Below are 25622 nucleotides of genomic sequence, written 5' to 3' on the forward strand. Positions count from 1 at the left end.
ATGTATGTAATTCCCCGATAATTCCGATTCTTAAACGAACTGATCCAAAAGCCCCGCCAGTATATCGATTGGTTATTGATCTGCGCGAATTAAATAAATGTATTGTACCACAATACCCCGTAGTCCCAGACATTTCTTCATTACTGACAGCCATAGATTCCGAAGCAACATTCTTTACTGTAATTGATCTCAAGAATGCCTTTTTCAGCGTCCCAATAGATCCGGAAAGCCAATACTTGTTCGGATTTAGTTTAAATGGACGAAGCTTTAAATTCACACGCGCACCTCAAGGATTCACGGAAAGCCCCAGCATCTATAGCCAAGCACTGAAACGAGAACTTGACAGTATCCACATGCCAGTCAACACTGCCCTGCTTCAATATGTCGATGATCTGCTGATCACCGCTAGAAGCGAACCTGAATGTGAAAAAGCCTCACTGACGGTTTTACAATTTTTGGCCGAAAAGGGGCACAAGGTGTCCCCTTCTAAGCTGCAATTCTGTGTCCAGCGAGTTGTTTACCTTGGGCACTCGCTGTCCAAGGAGGGAAGGCAGCTTACACCAGATCGCATCCAGTTAATTGCTAACATGCCAATACCCAGGACACAAAAGGAGGTACGGGCTTTTATAGGCCTCACTTCATATTGTAGGCAATGGATCCCTCAGTATGCATTTCTAGCAAAACCACTCATTCAGTTGACAACACAGGAGGCGGCCACATCGACTGTCCTCCCTTGGACTCAGGAACATACACAAGCTTTTGAAAACCTAAAGAAAGCTTTATGTCAAGCACCTGTTTTAGCAACACCATGTTACAATAAACATTTCACGCTCTTTGTTACAGAACGCGAAGGTACTGCCTTGTCAGTACTTACACAGGAACAAGCAGGATCACACAAACCATGTGCTTATTTTTCTAGTACATTAGATCCCGTAGCTCAGGCTCTGCCTGCATGCCTGAAATCAGTGGCAGCGACAGCTTTAGCAATCAGACAAAGCGATGCCATAGTATTAGGACATCCATTGACAGTACAAGTACCACACGCAGTAGAGGTTCTTGTGAACCGAACGCAAACACAACACTTGACTATAGCAAGACTTACCGGTTACGAATTAACATTGTTTCAGCCACACATAGAAATCAGACGTTGTAGTACATTGAATCCTGCCACACTTTTGCCAGTAAACGGAACAGACCCACTAGCACATGATTGTATTGAAGTTATTACTATCACGACGAAACCCAGACAAGACTTGACAGACGTCCCATTGTCAGATCCAGACCTGACGTTATATGTAGATGGTTCATGTATGAGAACAAGTACAGGAGAGCTAGTGGCCGCGTATGCAGTCACAACAGACACTGAAGTCGTTGAAACAAATTGCATAAAAACCTTGTCAGCTCAAGCAGCAGAGCTCATCGCTCTGACACAAGCCTGTATTCAAGCCACAAATAAGAAAGTCAACATATACACTGATTCACGTTATGCATTCGGAGTTGTACATGACTTCGGCGTGCTGTGGCGAGAGAGAGGTTATTTAACTTCTCACGGTGCCCACATCCAGCACGGACCCCTCATTCATGCCTTATTAGATGCAATACATCTACCCACTGCAATATCAATTATGAAATGTAAAGCTCATACGAAAGTTACTGATATCATTTCCCAAGGCAATGATCTAGCTGACAGAACAGCTAAACAGACTGCTCAAACTCACACAACTGACATGACAAAGACAATAGTTCCGACACCAACACATTGCATGACGGTTAAGGATCCCGCTCTTGACGTAATTGACATACAGACACATGCTACACCAGACGAAATAAAGAAATGGACTGAATTAGGAGGGATCCAAACGAATCAAGGATGGATGACGAAGGAAAAATCTGTATGGTTTCTTCCCGACTCAATGGTCCAAGTTATCATTAATACAATACATAGTCCAGCGCACCTAGGAGAAAAAGCTATGCTAGACAGCATTCAACACATTTGGTTCAACAAACATTTACGAGCAGCAGCTAAACAAAAAGTTCGTACCTGTATGATCTGTTGCCAGTTTAACCCAGGTAAAAGCATTCCCGTAGAACAGGGTGGATTTCAGCCTCCTGATCACCCTTTTGAAGTCCTCCAGATGGATTATATCCAGATGGAACGATGTCGAGGATTCAAATATGTTCTTGTAGTTGTTTGTGCTCTTTCCCGTTGGACAGAAGCCTACCCGGTTTCAGATTACACTGCCCCGACTACTGCCAAACAGTTAGTTCGAGAATTCTTCCCACGGTACGGTTTACCACGTGTTGTCTACTCAGATAACGGCCAGCCGTTCTCCTCCGAACTAATGAAACACGTTTCACTTTTGTTAGGCTATCAATGGAGATTTCACTGTGTCCGACACCCCGAGGCAGCAGGTCTCGTTGAACGACATAATCAAACTCTGAAAATTAGATTGTCCAAAATATGTAGAGAGAAAGGTGTCGATTGGGTAATAGCCTTACCAGTTGCACTCTTTTACATGAGAATGGTAGCACATTCTCGAACAGGGCTATCCCCTTATGAGGTGATCTTCGGTAGACCACCAAATATGTGGGGGACGCCTATACCACGCAAAATAACTGATGTTGACTGTAATATGCTGACAGATTACCTGGCTTCCTTGATGTCTGCACTACAATCTTGTCGTTCACAGGTAGCTGCAGCCTTTCCCGACAACACCGAGGTGAAACCCCATGACGTAGTTCCCGGGGACCTGGTGTTAGTGCGGAATTTCGACCGGAAGACTCAGCTGGATCCTAGGTGGAAATCGCCTCAACTTGTACTACTCACCACGAGGACAGCCGTGAAGATCGAGGGTCGCAAAGGATGGTTACATTCAAGTCATATCAAGAAATTTCATGGACTACCGTCTGATGTAAACGTTACACCTCGCGTGTCTTCACCGATTGACTCAAAGCTTCCTTTGGTTGAACTAAGCGATAAGGAACTATACAAACTAAAATTACGGTCTAAAAAGTCAGACAATTTGATTGTTTAAGTCCTCTCCAAGGTGAATCGGTCGAATTTGTCTCTGACATGTATCCCCTAGACCTGACTAGAGAAAGAAACCGAACGATACAGTTGAAAACACATGCGTACTGTAAGTCACTGCGTAGTCATTGCACAGTGACGTTATTAATTTTGTTTTTCTTAAGTCTTTTAATAATCACTGCAAGTATATTGTTGCACATATATTATCCTATTTCTAAACATGTTTACAATGTTACTGCTGAACATTCTTTTAGTGAATTACCCCCGCATGAGTTGTCCTATAGATTTGCGCTGCGCAATAACACTTTTATTAGTATGTTACATCATTCCCATCAGACTAGCAATGCTACAAATTGTTGGATATGTGGCCGACTCCCTCCCTATCAGAACTATAAGGGAGTTTTGCCCCTCTTTCCCTATCCGTTCACACACAATGGCTCCTGTGGAGCATGGTTTAGTTTGATCAATTCCCTAGATTCGAATTCCGCAGTTTATCAAGACAACTGGGTATGGGGAAACTTGAACTTAGTTTTGCTTAAAGTCTGCTACCCTAACAAGGAGGGACTTCCCAAAAGAACAGGAACTGATCTAGAAAATGAAGTATATGGATTAGGTAATTTCACGCTTAATCTCATGATCCTGAACGTTGAATCTGAAGCTATACCAATCTTGTCCGCCATGTCCGTATTCCCAGTAAAAGGGGAACTATGTATAAGAAAGAATGGCTCCATACACATGGGCCATAGTAAATGCACCACTGTGATAAAATTCAGTGATCAAGGCAAGTCTACATTTAGAGCTTCTCGTCATTCCTACTTTATATGTGGCCAGACCGCATATATACGCCTACCTCTAGATTGGGATGGTACCTGTTACATAGCATTCCTCCTACCACCTGTTTTCCTAGCTCCTCCTGATTATCATAGAAATACTCATTTAGTACACAATAGACAGCAGAGAGATCTCCCAATCGTCGATTACACTGAAACAGCATGGGAAAAATACACAGATTTCAATAAAGGTTTCTTCCCCTATATAGGTACAGTCACTAATAGTAAGTTGATACGTAGATTAACCAGAACCCTCGAAGCAGTAGTGAACGAAACTATTTCCGCCTTAGGCAATTTAACAGAAGAGCAGTCTGCTATGCGGATTGTTGTGCTTCAAAATCGTCTTGTCCTTGACGTCATCCTGGCCGATAGGGGCGGAGCTTGTAGGGTCATCGGATCAAGTTGTTGCATTTTCATACCAGAAAATTCGCCGTCAGTATATAAAGCCATAACTCGCCTTCATAAGATTGTAAGCCAGATACACCAGAATCCAGGCACCTGGACTTGGTCCGGTTGGTTTTGGAGTGTATTGTCAGCCTGGGGATGGAGGGTCCTATCCTTCCTAGGTATTGGCTTTCTCATACTATTCAGTTGCTGCTTATGCCTACAATGTGGACCTGCGATTTGTGGTCTGTGTGCCACCTCGTGTATCCCACATCCAAGTTTTCATTCATCCCGGAAGAAGAAAGAAGAACAAATGATGCTATATGAACAGATCGACGGATTGATGAAGATTGATATCTCCTAAGGGCCAGTAGGGGACAAGGAGGGAATGTGGAAATATGGATTTTTATGGTCGGTTATGTCCCCTATCTTGGACCCCAACGGTTTCATGTATGAGTCACAAGTACATGTATGTTCCTTCCAGTTCCAGTTATGAAGACGCAAACACATGTGCGTCCACCGTCAACATGTCCTCTTTCAGATCCGCCATGAATGGGCCGGATATTCTATTCCTAAGTATGAAAGGCCACCGGCTTTATATGGTTCATTTATCCCATTTTACAGTCCAGGCGAGTAGGCCCTGATTCTGCCATTAAGCCTTTTCCTGCCTTCTGCCTCTGAAAGCTCCAGTCTGAGCTCGCATCTGTATCCATGAACTTTGTCCTACTCCCTGCGCGGCTAACGGTGCCTGACTCGGCCTGTCTGCCTGCCAAAAACTGTATTTCACCTTCAAGATTATCTGCTCTGCTCCGCTCCTCATCCGATGCATTCCTGTCCAGTAGTTTAGGTAAACATTCCTCCAGCTACCGCGCAAAGGGCCAGGCCTCGCTGCCCTCATACAAGTAATTCATAGCCCTGTTACCATGGAATATTCCTACCCCCTCGCATCTAGTGTAGACACTTAGACGCTTGTACACGCACTAACAGTCAGTATAGTCAGTATAGAATAAGATTCTATCCTAAGAGACCTCTCTTTTTGGATAACACAGTTCTTTAAACATAGGATATTAGATATGATTTGGGATTAGGTTGACATAACCCCAGACTTCTGTCTCTACATGTAGAGCTAAATGTCAAGTCCTTCTCTCCCCCTAGTTGCACGTCAAATCACACGTCATGCTGCTGCGCACGCATCTCTGCCAAGTATTTTTGCTGACATTGCGAAATTCTTTCATGGAACCACCCATTTGTGACATCATACCTAATGACGTTCTTTAGTTACGCCTAGTTACACCCATTTCAGTTACGCATGTATGTCTTTATCTCTGTTATCAACTGTTACGCCTCCTGCATCTGTTTCACTGTAATGCCTCTTCTATAAAAATGATTACCTGTCAATAATGTATTGTTCCTTCCTTCCTGAACTTTCGTGGTGATGGAATAGAAGGCCCATAATTCGAATTATGTTCCTTTGTATAGGAATAAAGCCCGTTCTGAATCTCTAATACCACGGATTCTGCCTCTTATTTTACTGAGCTACTCTTATTAATTTTCCGCATCAAATTAAGTACCGGTAATTAAATTATTTACCACAAACCGGGGAGAAACAATAAAGAATCCTGGTTGACGGAGTACGGAATAGTGACTCAAATATTTATACTGCTATGATGCCCTAGCCTACAACTGAGAAAGCACTTTGCCTGTGTAAGGCGTTAAATATATTACGGACAATAACAGATAAATGTCACTCAAAGTGTCACATATTTGGTTGTAGAATATCACTACTAAGTCCACTGAAACCATGAAAATGTAACCATAAGCAATCTGAAAACATGGCAGCTATGTGTGAAAGGAAAGACTATAGGATGTCATTTTTTTGTAATACACAACAACATGTAAATACCTGTAAATTAACTGTACACATTCAGCAGTTAGGGAAGCAAACATGAAGCACATTTATTTGTAATTTTGAAGTGTAATGGAAACAAATATTTTAAAAGGATAAAAACAAACCAAAAAACTTACTTGGTGATGCTCAAATGATAAATAATAATTGAAAGACAATATCCACACATTATCATTTGTGTGCGATATAGTTTTATTAGTAGTGGCCATTTCAATGGAAACAGTGCTGTCTGTAAATGACAGTGCACTACTACACAATGCTTTAGTTACATAAAAAATTGCTGTGGCTCATGTCCAGTAGAGGTAGGTGGGTCACGAAAGTTTGTCATTCTAAAAAGTGGGTTGTGTTTCTAACAATTTTGGGAAGCACTGCTCTAGGGCTTCCCCTATTTCCATGTTATGGACCCCTCCATGTACACTTAGTAACTCTCTGTTGTATATGACTAGGGTGTTATCACTGTTGTCATTGAACAAGTCATCAGTGATATTATCAATTACGTAATTTAGCATGTTGTGTAATGTAATATATCGGGTCATAAGCAGTGCATGACAGGGACACACGTATAGTTAGCTCAGTAAACTATAACTGGTGTGTTTCCGTGTTTTTTGGGGGTTTTAAATGTTAGTTTTTATCTCTTTTCAACACCTAACAACACCACTTTAACCTTTGTTTTTTTTCAGTTGATTTCAGTTTTTTTAACATTGGCTAAGATCTAATTACCATACGCCACAATAAGATCACTTTAACCTTGGTTTTTTTCAGTGAATTTCTGGGATTCTGTGATCATATTCAAGCTGGAGTATACACTCAAACCCTTTAGGCAACCTACAGCCAAAGACCTGGCTGTGCACTCAACCCCCAGTTGTTGGCTAGAGCACCTACAGACGTCCACAGCGGGGGTTTTCCGCATGGCCTGGTCTCTGGTCAGGCCCTAAATATAACCCCACCGTGGGGAGCCAATCTGCCACTGCCAATGGCCATCATCTGTGTGCAGCTGTGGTTTAACCGTATGTCCTTTAGCTGTGCACAACTTGGGGCTGGCCGCAGACCGTGGCCTCCACCAGGCCCCTGCACCCAACCCCACCACTGTCAGCCAACCCCTGCAGTAGGTGGTTGGTCATAGGGCCTGGCCTCAAGCCCCAACAGGCTGCCAAACAACTTTTTCTTTTTGTATTTTGTAATGGGACCAATGTAATTCAGTGGTACCCAACATGTAAGTTGCAGTCCCCATGGAACTGCAGTACTGTGCAAACTTCCTCCGTGAAGCTTCTTTTGTACTTTGTTACCATGGGGGTAAAGCCTAAATCGCATTTCCACTGGGAGTACCGCAGCCTTGGTATGGGGTTTCTCTTGGTCCCCCTCACAAGTACAAGGTAGAGTGTCTCTACCCTGCACACTCATACCTTATTTTTGAAAATATGTCAGTGCATTGGAGCAGGTTGCAACATGTTTTCACAGTTGCAGTCAGCCTATCAGATTGCTCGGTACTGAGGGACTGGACCAATCAGAAGGCCCCATATAAAAGATTTTCAGGATGGTGGTATTCATGTGGGCTCAACCATCCAGATATTTCTAACTTTTTAACCCCTTCATGCGCAGAGCACTTCTTTAAACACTAATTTATTGAAAACGGCCGGACAGATTTACACCGAATCACAAATAGCATTCTTTCTGATTCAAGTTCTAATTGTCTACCAAATTTGATGTATTTCTTTTCAGATATTGTTTGTATATCGGAGAGCAAAGTTTCCTATGGGAATTAACATTACTCCCCTTGAAATCCTCTTAGTTCTATTCTCCTCTTCTTTATCCTCATCCTCTCTCTAATTTTTTCTCTCCTCCATCCCATTGTAATCTTTCCAGAATATCTCTTCTATCCCCATTTTTTTAAATTCTCAGAACCATGGGACTCACGTGGGACAAACCATTCAGATATATTTAACTTTTTAACCACTTCATACGCGGAGCACCGATTTAAACACTAATTTCTTGAAAACTGCTAGACAGATTTACACTGAATCACAAAAAGTATCCTTTTTTGAGTAAAGTTCTGTCTACCAAATTTGGTGTAATTCTGTTCAGCTGTTTTTTGTACATTGGAGAGCAAAGTTTCCTACGGGAATTAACGTTACTCCTTTTAAATCGTTTTAGCTCCGCTCTCCTCTTCTGTATCCTTCTCCTCTCTCTCATTTTTTTCTCTCCCTCATCCCATTGCAATCTTTTCAAAATGTTTCTTCTGTTATATATACTGCCCACCACAATGTACACAGCCAGTTTACCATTATTCTCTGTCATAGGAGTCGGTAATCAATTTCAGCTTCTGCCCTATGACCAAATCCTCTGCATAGGACTCACTCACAGGAAGAGCAGCAAATGCCTACTCAGCAGAAGGGCTGCTAGTGTTCATCTTGGCACCCTCACTCCTCAACGTAGGCCAGCACTACCCCTATCAGGCCATGGTGAAGGTGCTGGGATCTATGTTCACGGCATCTAGTGACAGAGGAAAATGTCTACTCCCATGAAGATCAGAAACTGATTTGCTGCAGGGACACTACAGGCAACTACAAAGATCTACGTGAACCGTACAACCATGCATATAGAAAGCTATACTCTTTGTTCATTTTTTTTCACTGCAGCATACTTTTTGATGCATCTAGCATGCTGGTCTAGTGTCTTTTGGACAACACAATGTATTTTGTAAAGTTTTCTCTCGAACCCACCCTGAGCTTAATTGTTGAAAGTAGTCTATTACATAGTTTGGGTGATTTCAAAGTGAATTTCAAATTACACATGTAAACCACATTCCAGCATGATACATAACACAATTCATTAACAACCTTCCTGACACCTCATCTTTGCCGTCAGTGGTCTAATCTCCCACACCAATGTCCAGGGTGTGGTTTGTTCAGACCAACTTTTCTCCTAGCCACCATTATCTTCTAGATGCACAAGTAACTAGAAGACAATCTAGCTTGATTCTTCAGTACCCTGCAGTCCTCCCTTTGAAAGTATCTGAAGTTGAGGACCAGTCTCTTGGCTGTGCAACTTTCCATCACCCCGTCGTATCAGCATTCCCTTGCCATTCAGGTAAAAATAGCAGCCTCATTTTCGGAGGACCTGCTTACATTAAAATGTGCCACAAAACAAGCTTGAAGATGTATGTACCATGCCTATGACTATGATAAAAAAACTATTTATAACATGCCTTGGCAAAATTAACAGGCCTGGCTTTGATGTGCTAACTCACACAAAGAAAAATAGGTTTAAGTGTTTGCATGTGTTTGCATGTTAAAACCAGGCCTGTGTGTATGTATTTTTATAGTAAAAACCAAGCTCTGAAGCAACAGAACAATGTACATTATGTGACTGGGTTGGAAGACTATCTACAAGATCATGTAAAACAAATGGGGATCACGCAAATGCATTTTAAACACATCTAGGTACAGAGAGATTAAGTGATTTGTACAGATCACACAATGTTGAGTCTGCAAATGCTTGTTTAATATAGGAAATTTCAATCACTTCTCTGAATCACTATATTGAGGCCAAGACAGAAAATATATAAAGAGTGATTGGAAATATTAAGCAAGGTCGGCTGAGATGGAACACAGATCAGGTGACATCTCAAATTCTATTGGAAAAGAGTGACCACTTAGTTAGCAGGAGGGCTAAGAGAGGTATTCCAACATGTTTTGTGAGTAGAGAGGTTAGAATGGCCAACTTTTCCCAAAGCTGAATGTCACGTTATCGACCCCAAAACAAATTGTAATTAAAAAAAACAATGTCAAAATATCAGCATAAAAAAATATCAACTTTACATTCCGATAATGCAAAATACAACAATGTAGACTACAAAAACATCAACAGGAAAAAATATATACTACCAAATTATGTGAAAGCAAAACGACTTTCAGGCTTAGTGTTGCATAAATTATAAAAAAATGGAATAGGAAACTTTGGATAGTTACCAAGTTGTAGGTGGAGAGCAGCTCTTGTAAATGGAGCACTCTACAACACCATCTACACTCTAAAACGGCTCACCTCAAATGTTTTTTTTCTAGCAGAATTTTTAGCATATAATTATCATACTGCCATCCATACCAAGCTAGAAAAGTGACAATGTCATTTAAAAATTTTGCAGCTTTGTATTGGTAAAATACCATTGAAACCAGCCTGGAATGAATAAAAGCAGTCCCTGGCACGTGTTTCCCTCTAATTGGAGCTTGTCAGAGAGACATAACTTTGTCCAGACACAAGGAAGCACCCAGTATACGTCAAAGCATTACCCCTTCAGCCTTAAAGTGGCGCATACATTATACAAATCATTATGTAATCCAAAAGTATTGCAGTCGAAAACATAACATTACACTTAACTAAAATACTTACTACAAAAATATAGAGTACAAAAATACAAAAATGTAATAATAATATATATTTAATATATGTACATTTTTAAATGCAATCGAAATGTAAAGTTTAGTTATTTAAAACATCTAATATATAATATTTTTATAGAAACACAAAAATACTTATATATGTTAATAAAAATTCAAGTACTTCTTTCAGATTTTAAAAGAATAATGTAGAAAATATCTGCAATAAAACAAATGATATCAATGTTTATCCCAAATTATTTAATTTTACAGTATAATTTACATGATATATATATATCAGCAGGCCCGCTCCGAGCCCACCAAACTTGTAATCAGGCCCTATGTCTTGTGCCTTAAGATAACTATAACTCGCGCTCCAGCCATGCATAGTTTTCACATCAATAATTTCATTGCAAATGTTGCATTGATATTATCGTTACATTAACCTTTGTTGTTTTCAGTGAATATATATATATATATATCACTAAAAATGCAGCAGGACCCCTGAGGGATAAGGGATGCTCGGTGGCGGCAATGGTCTTATGTCAGGCCGACCGCCAAAGTCGTAATACAACGGTCGGACTGCCGGTGAGGAGGTAGCCACACCGTCACTGCAGGTTTGGCGGTGTATCAGACCGCTAAACTAGTAATTAGCCTCATAGTTACTTGAGATAAGTGTAACTGGAGAATTTCAGTGGTTTTGTTCATTTAAAATGTTACCTTGTCACTGAAATTCTCACCTAACTATAACGTTACTTTAATCTTTTTTTCAGTGAATATATATTCATACTATATTTGCACCAATATTTTAAATAATTTATGGAATATCACCTTTTTATACTATTTAATAATTAACAGAAATATATAAAGAAGAAATACAGCAAACTATAGTACAAAATCACCCAAATAAAAGTAAAATAAAATAGTAAAATATACTAGAATATACATTATTTACAAACCTCTAAAAAAATGTTTCAATGGAGAGTTGGGCTCCAGTCCAACATAAATCGAGAAAAATGTATAGCTGAAGGCTGGCATTTAATGTTCCAACTACCTAAAACAATATTTTATACCACAATATTATACTATGCTATATTTTAAACATCAATAGGAATGACATACTTACCCTCAACAGTCTGTCCCAGAACATATTTCTGCCACTAACGATATTTTGAACACGATATTTCGGTCAAAGGAAATTTTGGTATGGAGAAAAGTATGGTAACCAGGTATAAAGCAACAAGTGGGCGCACTGCACTCTAAGTGGTGGTCCTAGGAAAGGATTGGTTACCATCCACAATCCTACAATGCCCTCCAAAAGAAGAGCAAACATTATAAATATACAAATCTGAGCACACAAATAATCATGTATACAATAGTGTCTTATTAGTAGTCCACTTTAATCCAAGTTTTCAGTTCAGGCCCAAATGGTAGTCCAAGTCTTTACATTGAGTTTGTCGTAAATATAATTTTCAGTTATATTCAGAAGGAAGACAATCCAGTACAATTGTTCAAAGCGACGAGCAGTTGGATAAACAGCTTAAAGCCAACAAGCCAACACGTGTTTCATCGATAGGTCATTAACACCTTGACTTCTTCAGGGCCGTGGACATTAGGTAGACCATCATGAGAATATATATTTTATTTTACATGGTGAATGGAAGCATCATTCTCCATCACCAACCACTAATCTGTGCAAGTAAGCAAAAGGAAATTGGTGGGGTTATTGGGTTGGTGAAAATGCAGGAAAAAAGAAGAATAGTATTTACATCTAAATATAACCACTTAATAAAACTATATCACATGCAAGCCAAACCTACATAGGTTTTGTAAGCTAAAGTCCCCTGTGCATGTGAGTAAAAAAAGAATAGAAAAAATAATATAAGAAAAGCGGGGAAGAGAAAAGGAAAAGGCAGAAAAAACTGTAAATGACTCAAACCGTGAAACCAATATGATTTGGGACCAAGCCGAGGTCTTGCACCACAGAGCAAAACACTCCAAAATATAAGTGATAAGGGTCCTCAATTTTGAGTAACCCATAGGATAATAAGTATCAGAAAAGTGATCGTAATAACCTGGTCAAACGGTATATGGAGATCCGTCCACACAATCAATATCAGATCTGTTGAGCTCCATAATCCCTGAGTCCATTAGAAATCAAAGAACACAAGGTCCTAAGTCAAAATAACAACCATCAAGAATTCATTGAGCCAAATTCCCTTAGAGATGGTAGTAAATTATTACCAGCATAACAAAAACAGGTACTCAAAAGAAATAGTCATCTGAACATTACAAATGCGAACATAACATACGGGTGGTTTACATAAAAGTGGTTAAAAAACCATCCCAGACAATTTCAAGTAGGAAAATGCATGCATATTTAAGCATGAGCACATAGATAAAATATCAGTTCATTATATAAACTAAAACCTGAGTATAATGCAACATCACTACTAGTTGTAAATCGACATAAACTGGCAAGGAGAGTGCTCTATTAATTATGAGGTTTATTAAAACATGAGCACATAAATAAAATATCAGTTCATTATTAAGCTACTAACCTAAATATGGTGCGACATCGATAATAGTTGTACATCGACATAGGTTGGCAAGGAGAGTGCTCCTTTAAGAGAACAAGTAGGAACCAAGTGGGTATACACAAACAGTACACTCACGTTTATCCAAGAACATCCGTGCCTCCTGGGAGAGTACTCCTTGTGTTCGAGTAGCGTGGGCCACCCGCGCCCTATTGGAGGTCCAATATATAACCCTCCATACCTAACGCTCTAGCATGCCAATCAGGTAAAAAAAAGCATCTATCTTTGAACGGAAACTAAATACCGATCATAAAAACAGTAGTATATGTCAAGTCTAACGACCAGTCAATAACTTAATAATAATATACGTAAAGATTATTAAGAATCAATAATTAATCAAAGGGGGAAAAATAAAAATTGATTAGAATTAGGAACATTATCGGGTCATAGCAAATAATAACCCCTATATATAGAAATCACGTACAAAAAGATTCAGAGCATAAATATATAAGTGCTTGTATATGACAAAAATATATAAATATCTGATAATAGTGCTATGATATGCCCTCTACACCATACTATATTGGTATAATCGGGTGTATGTCCAAAGAAGGATTAAATACCTGTCCACATTGGGCACGGCGGCCATATTGTAGTAGGCTCCGCAAAATAGATTCACATGCCTAATAGCTATCTATCAATACAAGTAAACTAGTAATCTATGTTATATAATGTTATTGAAATCGAGCATATAATCAGAGCAAAGTAAAGTACCGTCCACACTGGACAAGGCGGCCATTTAGTAATAGGCTCTGTCTAGTAGATTCTCATCATGTCACGTACTAGGGTTGTCGCTAAGAGGTAGTAGGTCCTGTCAATAAGCCAACATTTTGTATACATTAATAAAGTATCTGAAAAGTATCCCATAGACCTGAAGGGACAGGAGGACAGCCAGGAAGTGTATCAAAAGGAATAAGAGGTAAATAGAATATGTGAACAGTGCTGGATATAGCATGTTTTTAAGTACATCCACTCTTTGTCTCACATATATGCAGTACTTCAAATCACCTTTATTAAATATCAACATATAGATATGATACAACTGTGATAGCAGAAGATACTCAATCATGTTGACATATAAAGAGTTAACAATGATTAACAGTTTCATCCCATAACGACTCAGCCAGTCACATTTAAAGACTGAGGTAAAAAAAAAACAGGGATACAACTTCTGGATGGTCTAATCCCCTAGCAAATACTGCATTTCAGTGTCAATATTTAACCCCTGTTCCACATCACGCAATTGCAGTATCCAGGATGCTTCACAACGTCTAAGTTGCAATTCTCTGTTCCCACCATGGATATTGCTTTTCACATGATCTATAGCATGACATTTAAACTTATGTACATGCCCCTGTATGCTCGTATCCATGGTGTGCATGACAATCTGGTATTTATAGTCATTACTTTTAAGTGCCCTATAGTGTTCCGCAATACGTTCTTTCTAGGGCCATATAGTGCTTCCCAAGTAGATTTTAGAGCATGTAAACACAATCACATATACAACAAATCTAGTTACACAATTAATATACATGGGAAAAATAAAATTGCCTGTATTATTGTAGTTGAAACACGTAACTTTGTCTACCGCCCATCTACATATATTGCAGTGACCACACTTGTGAAAACCCTTAATGTGGTCACTAAGCCAATTGCCTTGTCTGGATGGTGATGGGTAACTGGGACGAATCATGTTAGCAAGTAAATGGCCTCTCCTAAAAGTCATGCTTGGGTGTTCAGTCAAGAAGGGAGTATTTTGTCCGAAGACAGGATATACCAGTTTTTACGTAAGATATTATACAGTTCACCAATGTTAGGGTAATAGTTTGTCACAAGTCTCACCTTATCACTGGGGCTAGAAGTTTTCTTATGATTCTGTTTAGGTCTCAATGAATCCTCACATGATAGGTTCCACGCTCTTTTTGCTGCTTTATTAACAATAGGTTCATTATATCCTCTCTTAAGGAATCTAGATTTTATATCTGTCAGAGTTTTGTCAAATTCTGCATACTCACTGCAGTTTCTTCAGTCTGACCATTTCACCAAAGGGGATTGAGTTAATCTGAGATTTAGGGTGGCAGCTGGATGCATGTAATAGAGCATTACAGGATGTGCTCTTTCTATAAATTCGATGGCATATCCTGTTTCCTACTATGAATAATTCCACATCAAGAAAGACAATTCTTTCAAAACTATACTGGTAGGTAAACAATAAATTCCAGTCATTGTTGTTCAAGTAAATTTTGGAGTTGAGATTCGGGTAGCGCACCCTGCCAAAATATGCAGAGCAGTCTGGTGACAGCTGGGTAACTGTGGGTCTTAGGGCAGAGGGTGGATGGCCCATTACGTGGAGTAAGCAGAGGATGAGGGTATTGTCATGAATGAAATAGAGGTGCTGTTAAAAAGTGGAGCTCTCCAAATTACCTACATTTCTGACACAAGTCAACTTTCTCTTTAAGGAAAAAAAAAGCAAATTCACGAATTGAGCACAGTGATTTTATTCAAAGCAAGGATTTTGAAAATAGAGACCAGGAAAGATAAAACAATAATATTTACAGTTGCTTTTCATGAGCAGGTGTGCACCGTTACGTCGTTAGTTGAGGCATACACATATATTATATTTACACTTGGTAGATGTGTGATGCCCGTACTAATTATGTCTTGCTATGAGTAAATGTATCAATTAAGTGTTGTTACTCATAATAATCAGACCATTTTCAAGTGTTGTCACTTTTCTCTGATTGCAGAGGTGTTCCTGTCGAATCATATTATGACCTTACCCAGCTGAAACGAAGTGCAGTCCGTCAAAGCGATGATCTGTAAGTCACATTCGGTGTTTAACCTGTCCGGTAATTAGTTTGTAATCCCATTTTTTCAAACAAACAATTGCTTCTTAAGGACAATGCAAACATCAGGTATGATTTTTACATGAATCTGTCAAACTGATATCCAATATTCAAACAATCAAACAGATTTGTAGAATGCTGCTTATCACCAGTGAGGGTATCCAGGGACTTCTGTGTTGTTGCTGCTAAGAGTTGTCAGTCGAACAGCCAGGTCTTTAAGCCATTTCTGAATTCCTGCAGGGTGGGGATGAGCCAGAGGTTGAGGGGGAGGCCATTCCAGGTTTTGGCAACCAGGTAGGAAAAGGTGCAGCTGCCGCTCCTGCTTCAGTGGAAGTGGGGAGTGTGGGCGAGGAAGAGGGAGGTGGAGTGCAGTTGTCTGAGGGGTTGGTGGAAGTTTACCCTGTGGCTGAAGTAGACTGGTCCTTCGTTTTGCAGGGATTGTAGGCGTAGGTTAGCATCTTTAATTGGCACCTTTTGTGGAGGGGGAGCCAGTGCAGTGCTCTGATATGAGGGTCGATGTCGGGTCCTCCTCAGAGGTTGAGGTCGAGCCTTGCTGCTGTGTTCTGAATTGTCTGAAGTCAATTGAGCAGCTGTGAGGTGATCCCTACGTATAGAGTGTTGCCGTAGTCCAGGCGGCTAGTGATGAGGTCCTGGGTGATGGTTCATCTGATGCTAATGGGGAGTCACTTGAAGATTTTCAAGAGTGAGAAAGCAGACTGCGGACACTGTGTTTATCTGTTTTTCATGGTGAGCTTGCTGTTGAGTATGGTGCCGAGTTCCTTGCATATTCTGTGGGTGTGGCTGTTCTGCTGCCCACCAGGAGCCCTCCCACGGGGATGTGTTGCTCCCGAAGATGAGTACCTCTGTTTTGTCGGTGTTGAGTTTGAGGCAGTTGTTTTACATCCAGCTGGCTATGCTGGTCATGCACATGTGGAAGTCGGCTTTGATGTTTGTGGGGTCAAAGGATATGGAAAGGATGAGCGGAGTGTGGTCAACATATGATATGATGTTTATACCCTACATTCTGACCAAGATAGCCAGCGAGGCCGTATATGTATTGAACAGGGTAGGACTCTTGGGGTGCACCGCAGATGATGTGTTTTGGGCCCAAAGAGCAGGGTGGGAGGTGGACGCTCTGGGTTCTTCTGGCGAGGAAGGATGCAATCCATGTGAGGGCATTCCCTTGTTGCCCATCTAGTTAAGTCCTTGTAGGACTTTTCGTCAGAAAACGTGCATCATACTTTTGAGCTTTGTGGGGGGAACATTAGTTCTAGCTTAAAAAATGAGGCATGACATAGATAAAACGGTGACTGTGTATGTGTGTACTTATATGGAATTGATAATCTTCATAAGTAAGTATTTTCAGCTTTATTATACTAGTGGTTATCAAATGCACCGCTGCAAAGTGCCCTTTTTGTGTAACATTTACACCAATGAAATGTATGGCTGAGAGTAAGTACATGCAGCTATGTGATATGATTGGTGGTGTTTCTTTTTTGTAAAAACACTCTAAAGGGCATCACAGGGATCAGTGTGTTTATGTGAATCTGGTCTCTCAAAGCCACAGTATTAGAAACAGTCTTTCATCACTGGCACTTAGAGAGCAGTGAAAGTCTTTCTTCACTTTCCTTTACGGAACACTTAGAAAGTTTGTTTCATTTTACATAGAGCTCAATCATTTGGTTACTAAAGGCATGTCTTATTGTGTTAAATAGTCTGTAGTTCCTATAGGTGCACACTATACACTCATAGGTGGCACCAGAAGGGTATTTCAGCGAAGGCCCATATAGATGTAATACCTAATTCCAGAAGAAGACGTACTTGCCAGCTTCTTTGTCTCTCTACCAGCTGGTAATAGACCTGTGTAATTTAAATTCCCAGGCTCCACTGTAGTTTAATTAAAGGTGCAAAACGGAAAGCCATGGCTATGGACAAATAAAGAAAGCAGCCACCCACGTTTACACAATTACATTGGTACTTTATTTAACCACTGAGGATGAGGTATTTTTGAAGAAAGATGGTTTCCCTTCCAAGTTTGGAACACAAGGACTCTTGCACCACCATGGATGCACCATATTTACAATACGGCACACCACACAACTCCAGCAATGCATCAAAATTCAGAGGCGATGCATCAGTTTTAACTGAGACATCGCCTACTGAATGGGGACCAATCTGTTTGAGCGTGAAAAGGTGACAATGTCACCTTTGCCCTCAAACATATTGGTCCTGGGAGTGACACATATAAGTGGGCATAGTGCCCACTTTTATGAGTGACATCAGCACGTAATGTCACAAACTGTGACATTACGTGCATATACTTACCTTAGGTGGCCCACTTACCTCACAATTTGATTGCATAGTGCAATCAAGTCACTACAGCTGGTGTGGTCCCTTGGGCATAGCCAATGCATCATTCCTACGCCTGGGTTTGGCAGGCGTAGGGATTGTGACGCATTGGCAGCGCAGCGGCAAGCTGTGCAAAAAAAAAATCAAAGTTGTAAATACCACTGCGCCATTTTCAAGGTAGGCCTTTCCGACGGAACGCCTTACTTGCATAAATTAAAATCTGAGGCGGAACTGGCGATTTTCAGGCAGGTGAAAACCAAAGCAGCCTGTAAAAAAGTGACGTATCTGCATCCATGTAAATATGGAGCAGATGCAGCGCAGCCATTGCGTCAAAAAAGTGATGCAATAGCAGTGCAAGGAGGCGCAAGGGGCTTGTAAATAAGCCCCTGAGGACCTCATTTACTAGAAACTGATGCATCACTGTGTTAAAGCTGTGATGCTTCAGTTTTCTTGCACCTGTGGGAGAAAGCCTTACACCACCATGGATGCGCCATATTTACAATACGGCGCAACATTGCGCATGTTTTATTGGCGCATTGCTGGAGTTGGGGTGAAAACCAATGCAACTCCAGCAATGCGTCAACATTCTGAGGCGATGCGTCAGTTTTAACTAATGCATCGCCTACTGAATGAGGAACAATTTGTTTGAGCGTGAAAAGGTGACAAAGTCACCTTGCACTCAAGCATATTGGTCCTGGATGTGATGCATACAAGTGGGCATATTGCCCCCTTGTGTGTGTGACATCAGCACACAATGTCAGAAACTGTGACATTACATGCATATACTTACCTTAGGTGGCCCACTTACCTTGTGACTTGATTGCATACTGAAATCAAGTAACAGCAGCTGGTGTGATCCCTTGGGCACAGCCAATGTGTCATCCCTACGCCTGAGTTTGGCAGGCATAGGGATTGTGACGCTTTCGCAGTGCAGCGGCTGGCAGCGGAAAAAAATTAAAAGTTGTAAATACCACTGCGGCATTCTCAAGGTATGCGTTTCCGACGGAACACCTATCTTGCATAAATTAAAATCTGAGGAGGCGCAGCCAGTCAGCTAGCCCCAGAGGCGGGTCCAGCACCGCATTACATTTTTCAATGGCTGGTCCAGGGACTGTTGGTCTATCTTTTTGTGCAGATGTATATAACTTAGTATTGCGCCCCAAATATATATACACGGCTTACAGTTGTCATATGTAAGTGGGTATCTTTCACATATAACACCATATCATCTGCATATAGCGAGATGCCTAATGGTCACACTGTGAACTGCAGCGCGGCAGCTGCATACCTCTGACGGAGGACACATACCATGGGTTCCAGAGTAAGAGAAAATAGTAGCGGGGATAGGGGGCATCCCTGTTGGGTACCTCTGTGAATGTGCAGCTCTGTAGATGTGGACATATTAATTCAGACTAAAGCAGTCGGGTTGATATATAATAATTTAATCCATTGCAGAAAGCTTGTTGGGGACCCCATTAGGCCTAAGATGGTAAACATATGTTCCCATTCAATGAAATCAAAGGCCTTAGCAGCGTCAAGCAGGACTGCCGCCGCCTTCAAGGAAGGGTCCAGTGGGTGCCGGAGTGCAAATACCGTGCATAGGTTATGGCGGAGGGTATGAAGCCATTTTGATCTGGGAGCACTAAATTATGGAGAAGAGGCTGAAGTCAGGTTGCAATGATTTTGGCCAGGATTTTCACATCTGTATTAATTAGAGACAGAGGACGATAAAACTCCCAGTGTTCAGGTGCCATATCAGGTTTGAGTAGGGTGATGTTGAGTGCTTCCCTAAGGGAAGGTGGCATTATGCGGATTTGTAAATTATTAAGTCTTTTCCTAGGATTTATTTTTCTATCTATGTGAAATCAGCTACTTAATATCACCCTGAAGGATGTGCTGATATTCTGACAAAGGGGACTTCTGAAAGTTACACAGATTCTGGACACTGCTTGGTCTGTTTTGTTTTGCATACCATGGTTAGGAGGTGCTCCAGAAAAATGCAGAGAAAAATGTGCTCGATACCACACAGAGTTGAACTAGACTACCTTATGGGTGAACATGCATAGGGAAGGTGTGCAAACATATCTTGAGAACCAGGCGCATGAGTCAGACTGACACAGTTAGCGGGAATAGGGAGTGGGTTTTTTGACGAATGTGAATATTCATTAGCAGATCTTCATTTTGAAGCATGAAGGTGAATCCCAATTTTATAGGGACATGTCAGTGCTCCTTTTCTGATGGTATAAGAGATATTGGGATAGCATCATAGAAATATAGAAATATATCTGTTAAGTAGATTTAATTGTTTTCCAATCCATTGTAACACTTACTCGTAATAACACTCATTGAAGGAGAAAGTAATGAGTTCTTACCTGTTGTTTAACAGCTACTGTAAATAAACTCATGCAGATGTCACTAAATCAGCTGAAAGCCGAATTGTTAAAATATATTAAGCAGAACAGATGATACTAAAAGAAACAAGGATTGGCAAAGCCAACTGGTCAAACTTCAGGAGGCAGGTGGAAAGGTTAATTTATTATTATTATTTGTTTTTTTAATGAAGAGTGTCTCACAAAAAAGAAAACCTTTGGCAACCTGAGCTCGGCTACCATATGCCTGCGATAAACATGATTATGTTTAAAAAACATTCACTAATGTACCTGTTTTACTAGAGGCTATTTTTATATAAAAGGCTTTCACATGTGCCTTACACATTATTATTATTTGTGAAGGAGACAATGTTACAATGTCACATAAATACTTTGTAACTTTAAGAAGGAAAAATAAAATAAATCACCATTTAAAGGGCATCTGAAGTACAGACGAAATAATTAGCCACAATTTAAAGTTGATATAAAAAAATGTAAATGAAAAATCCCAATTGGAACAGGTTACCACTGAAGAAATCAGAACTGTTTTTAGGTGAATGTGCACATGCTTGGTGCAGTTACTCAAAGAAAGGTAGCCAGTGGATAAAGTGAGCTGACCCATTGCACCAGGCTATATGCTGTGGTGGAAGGAAGGAACATGTGAATGACAATTTCACAGATCAATGGATGAATTCAACTCACCTAAAGTGCCTCTATGTATGTACATTTTGCCTGATTTCTTTTTAAAGCAATAGTCTTGCAAGACGACTAAAGCTGTCCGAAAGAGAAGACCTAAAAATGTGATGGCAAATAAATCACCATCTAACTGGTCACCAAAAGAGAAGGCAAAATAAATAACCAGTATTTAAGGCTAAAATACCATAAATAAAAAAAACGCACACTATGAACCAGATGTGTCATTAAGGAGAAAGGAATTATTTTTAGGTGGATGTGAAAAATGTGCACAGGCGTTGTGCAGTCACACAAAAGGAGCCAGTGGGTAAAATGGCTTACTCATTGCCCCAGGCGGGAGAAAAATGTGAATGACAATTTAATAGACCAATGGATGAAACTCACTGACAAAAATCCACTCTAATTATGTAAAGTATATACTTTTTTTCTTCAAAACAGCAGTGTGGCGAGATATCTAAAGCTGTCTCAAAGACCAGACCAGATAATTACCCAAAAATGTTCATTTGCTCGGCTTAGTTATCCAGGCAGAACAGAAAAGGCACACATGGCACAGTACTGAAGCAACGTACCGATAGAAATTTTGGCTCATTCTTAGATAGGCTCTTTTATGAAAGAACACTGTGACAAAAAATGGCAAAGTTGCAAAGAAAATGCAACAAAGACATCTGATAATATAACACTTGCAATCATTTTGAACATGTTCCTTCATTGGAAAGTAAATGCACACCTCAGTAGATGGCACACGAATCACAAATAAGTGCATCTGTACAGTGAAGTGCAAAGACCCAGAAATACAATGTGTGCAATAAACACAAAAGTGAGCAAGTGATCATAAATGCACACAACACAAGGGTGGAGGAAAGAATGTTAAACATCAGAGAGACCAAAATGACTGGAACAAATATCCACAAGCTAAGGCTGAAGGTCCCAAATGTCTGCAATGGAATCTTAGGGCTTGATGTAATTCTTGATAGAGAGGGAACCCCATCACAAAGGCAACCGAGTTTCTTCCCTGCCAAGACTTTGGTCCACCCGCCCGATTCAAATGTGGGTGAACCATAGTTTGATGACAGTAGAGACTACTCCATCTCTGCCGTGGTCGAATTTCTCCAAGGGCTCAACGGAGTAAGGGCCATCAGAAAATTGGCCATATATCCACCCACCTCATATAGATGGCTGACATATAGCCGTTTTTCAATGCATGTCACTGCAAGGTAAAACCTGTTGGTAAGGGGCACTGAAAAGTGCTCATGACCCCCTCACCATGGGAGGAGACTCCAATGGTGATGGGGTCATTGTTTTTTTCATTTTCAAAAAGATATTGCGGCTTTGGAAGTTTATTTTTGAAAATGACAAAAAATGGTAGCTTTGCCATATGATTCTATCATGTTTCAGAGAGCGATCCAGCAAAAATACAATGCATTAGAAGGAACCACCTTGACTGTGCTTTCTGTCAATACTTGAAATGTCCACCGGGCCAACGGACATTTCCAAATTTGCTGGTCAGCACCTCCACCAGCGCAATGGATTAATTAACTCCTTCACTCTAGCGCAGGACAAGTAGAATGCCCAAATCTAAATTGGCCACTTAGTTTCACCACAGCAGTGATACATTTGTTAAATAGGTCAACAACATAGAGGAAAGACCTGTGTTAAAGAGCAGCTATGGCTCATGTTTGTTCACATCATTGTTCTGGTGGCCTAGTCTGTGTGGGGCCTCACCTGTGCAGGGGTTCTCCAACTCAAGCAGGCTCTTCTGCTGCCTACACTTAGAGGAGAGAGTGAGGTCACAAGGGAAGTAGTGTGCATTCTGGTGCTGTGCATGTTAAATGTGTCATCCACGAGCAGCAAAAAAGCTGTCCGGTACTCTGAATAGTCACAAAGAGCTGGTGGTGCAAATGTAGTGTCCTGGCAGAAGCTGAAGGGGATGCACAGCACTCTATGTATTACATGAGTGACCAAGTCAGCAACAGAGAGGCCACCTGATGCTCCAGATGCATTTTCATTGGCGATGGGCACACAAGGCTAGAAATTAATAGAACATATATAGTACCCATTACTCCTACGCCCATTGCAATTGTACCACCCTATATCCCATATGGCATAAGAAGGAGCTGACTTCCCAGTATCCTCCTGGATTACTTTTCTGTACTTCAGAGATGGATACAACAACATGAGAAGGCTAAGAAAATTGTAACCCTGCTGGGCTTAAGCTTAATTTGTTAAAACAAATAAAAGCTGTAGGACTTCCCCTGCTGTACTTGGGAGGTCTGAGCAGCTTTTTAAACCCTGTTGTTTAAATTCTGGATAGTAATCACAGTGAAAGCAGATGCAAATTGCACATGAGAATAAGAGTACATTCTAGTTGCTCATTTATAACAATGCAAAACTGCTGGCTTTTGACAAGATGTTTCTGCTTCCCTTGGGCAAGCACAGATCAAAGAGACGCTGCTTTGATTCCTCCTCAAGTTCGAGGACTCCCCTGCAAGGAAAAAGGCTCATGTATGAATCCAGTGAATATAGCAGAGTTAAAAAGATTGTGATGGTAACCCTGTCTTACCTTCCAAAAAAGCAAGGTAAATTATGTCACAGCCCTAAAGCAAGGAATTGACTTTCTGCTCTTGAATTATCAAGCGGGAGTGGGGAAGACAGTGAACAGTTGCTCAAACACCAGAAACACGTTTTCATATCAGACTGAACAACTTAGTAAATCATCTGATGCACTTTTAAAGCTATGTCAAAAAGCACCAGAGTATGAGTTACCTATGCATGATCATGTTTTGGATGTGGTTCAATGGGAATAGAAAGATCCAGAAAGGATTTCCATGTCAAGATTTATGTCAAAACTCTACAGATTAGAGAACATGGAGGAGATGCTTCCTGATATTATACATGTGGACTCAGTGGTGAGCAGTTAGGTTTATAGAAAATGGAAGGATGAAGAATCCATTGTCAAAGGGTCAGACAGAAAAGAAAATTGATTTGTTTAAAGAAAAAAGGCCTACAAAGATATGCACTTGGCCATAAGAGCTGAAATGTTTGGAGGCTATGCTGCACAGTCCCTTGTGTCTGACTTTAAGGAGTTGTTCACAGTTGTACAGAAATGTGCTGAATGGCCAGCTTTATTGGAAATAATGATGAAACAAGTAGAATTCATTTTAGGCATTTATTTCAAAGGGGTAAGGTCAACAGCACTGGCTACAGGAATTATAAAAGTGGCCATAAGAAATTTGTTAAGAAATTGCACTATGCACAAAAATCGATTTTTCCCAAGATGCCATTGCCGAGCAATAGGTAATTTGGGGAAAACTTTCTCTTAATCATTTTGGCAGCAACAAAAATCATCAGAATTTAAGATGTCGTTTCATCAGCCCTTAAAAAGGTAACAGATCTCTTCAAGATGTAAAATGTCTAAAGGAAAACAATATCCTGGTATGGGCCTCCAGAAAATAGACAAGGCTCGCCAGGAAGACAAACGTCCTGAGTATGCTGAGAAAGAAGAGGAATTTCTGGTTGGAGGAAGAATGCCAAGTCAAATAGGAGAGGAGGGGGCCCAGGAGCCTGTTAATGGTCCAGTGCCCATGCTCCGCAAGGTTAATGAGGTAATCAAAAAGGGGGGGCACTGTTCCGTAGTGAGTGTTGCGGAGAGTCAACCCACACTACAAAGGTTAAGAAGGAGAGAGATGGAAGAGGGGACAGAAAGAGGTACTAGGTCAGGTACTTAGTGATCGAGGTGGGGAGAGACACAAATTGTCTCTTGTTGCCTGCACACATCCCGGGGGATGTCATGCTTCATCATCGGGCGGTTGCTCCTCGTCGGCCGGCGGAGCAATGCCCTACGGGTCCCCCGAAGGGTCTCTTTGGCAGAGATCTTTTTAGAGAACTGCCGATGGGTGCATGTAGGTGTGTAGGTAAAAGTCCTCTGTGAGAGGTGAAGGATGTGCGTGTTAAAAATGCCTAAGAGTTGCCAAAAGAGAGTTTTAATGATGAGGTGCCCTTGGCAGGATAAAAAACCCATAGGTTGGGAGTTACCAGCGGAGGTGCAATGTGCCCGGGTAACTATGCTGAGGTTGACATGTTTCACGCCTATGTTGATCTAGGAGATCCTTGGCGTTTCATCAGGACCAAGAGTGAAGGTGGTGTGAAGTGAGTGCACAAACGTATTAGTGTGAGCAGGGTACCATTAGCCCTCTCACAGATCAACGGGGGAGAGAAAGTCTGCCTCCTAAACTATTTGCGGGTGGTGG

The 25622-nt window shown here is 40.8% G+C and overlaps 1 protein-coding gene across 1 annotated transcript in view; it reads left to right on the forward strand.

Annotated features, from left to right (window-relative positions):
* The window catches only part of SPMIP4 (sperm microtubule inner protein 4), a 312584-nt gene that overhangs the window by 68053 nt on the left and 218909 nt on the right, over positions 1-25622 (forward strand). The window contains exon 3 of the mRNA XM_085631652.1: positions 15866-15937. Within this exon, the coding sequence (XP_085487778.1) occupies positions 15866-15937 (72 nt within the window). The remainder of the gene's footprint in view (positions 1-15865; positions 15938-25622) is intronic.

Source organism: Triturus cristatus, chromosome 10 (genome assembly GCF_964204655.1).
Source record: "Triturus cristatus chromosome 10, aTriCri1.1, whole genome shotgun sequence".
NCBI classification, from domain to species: Eukaryota; Metazoa; Chordata; class Amphibia; order Caudata; family Salamandridae; genus Triturus; species Triturus cristatus.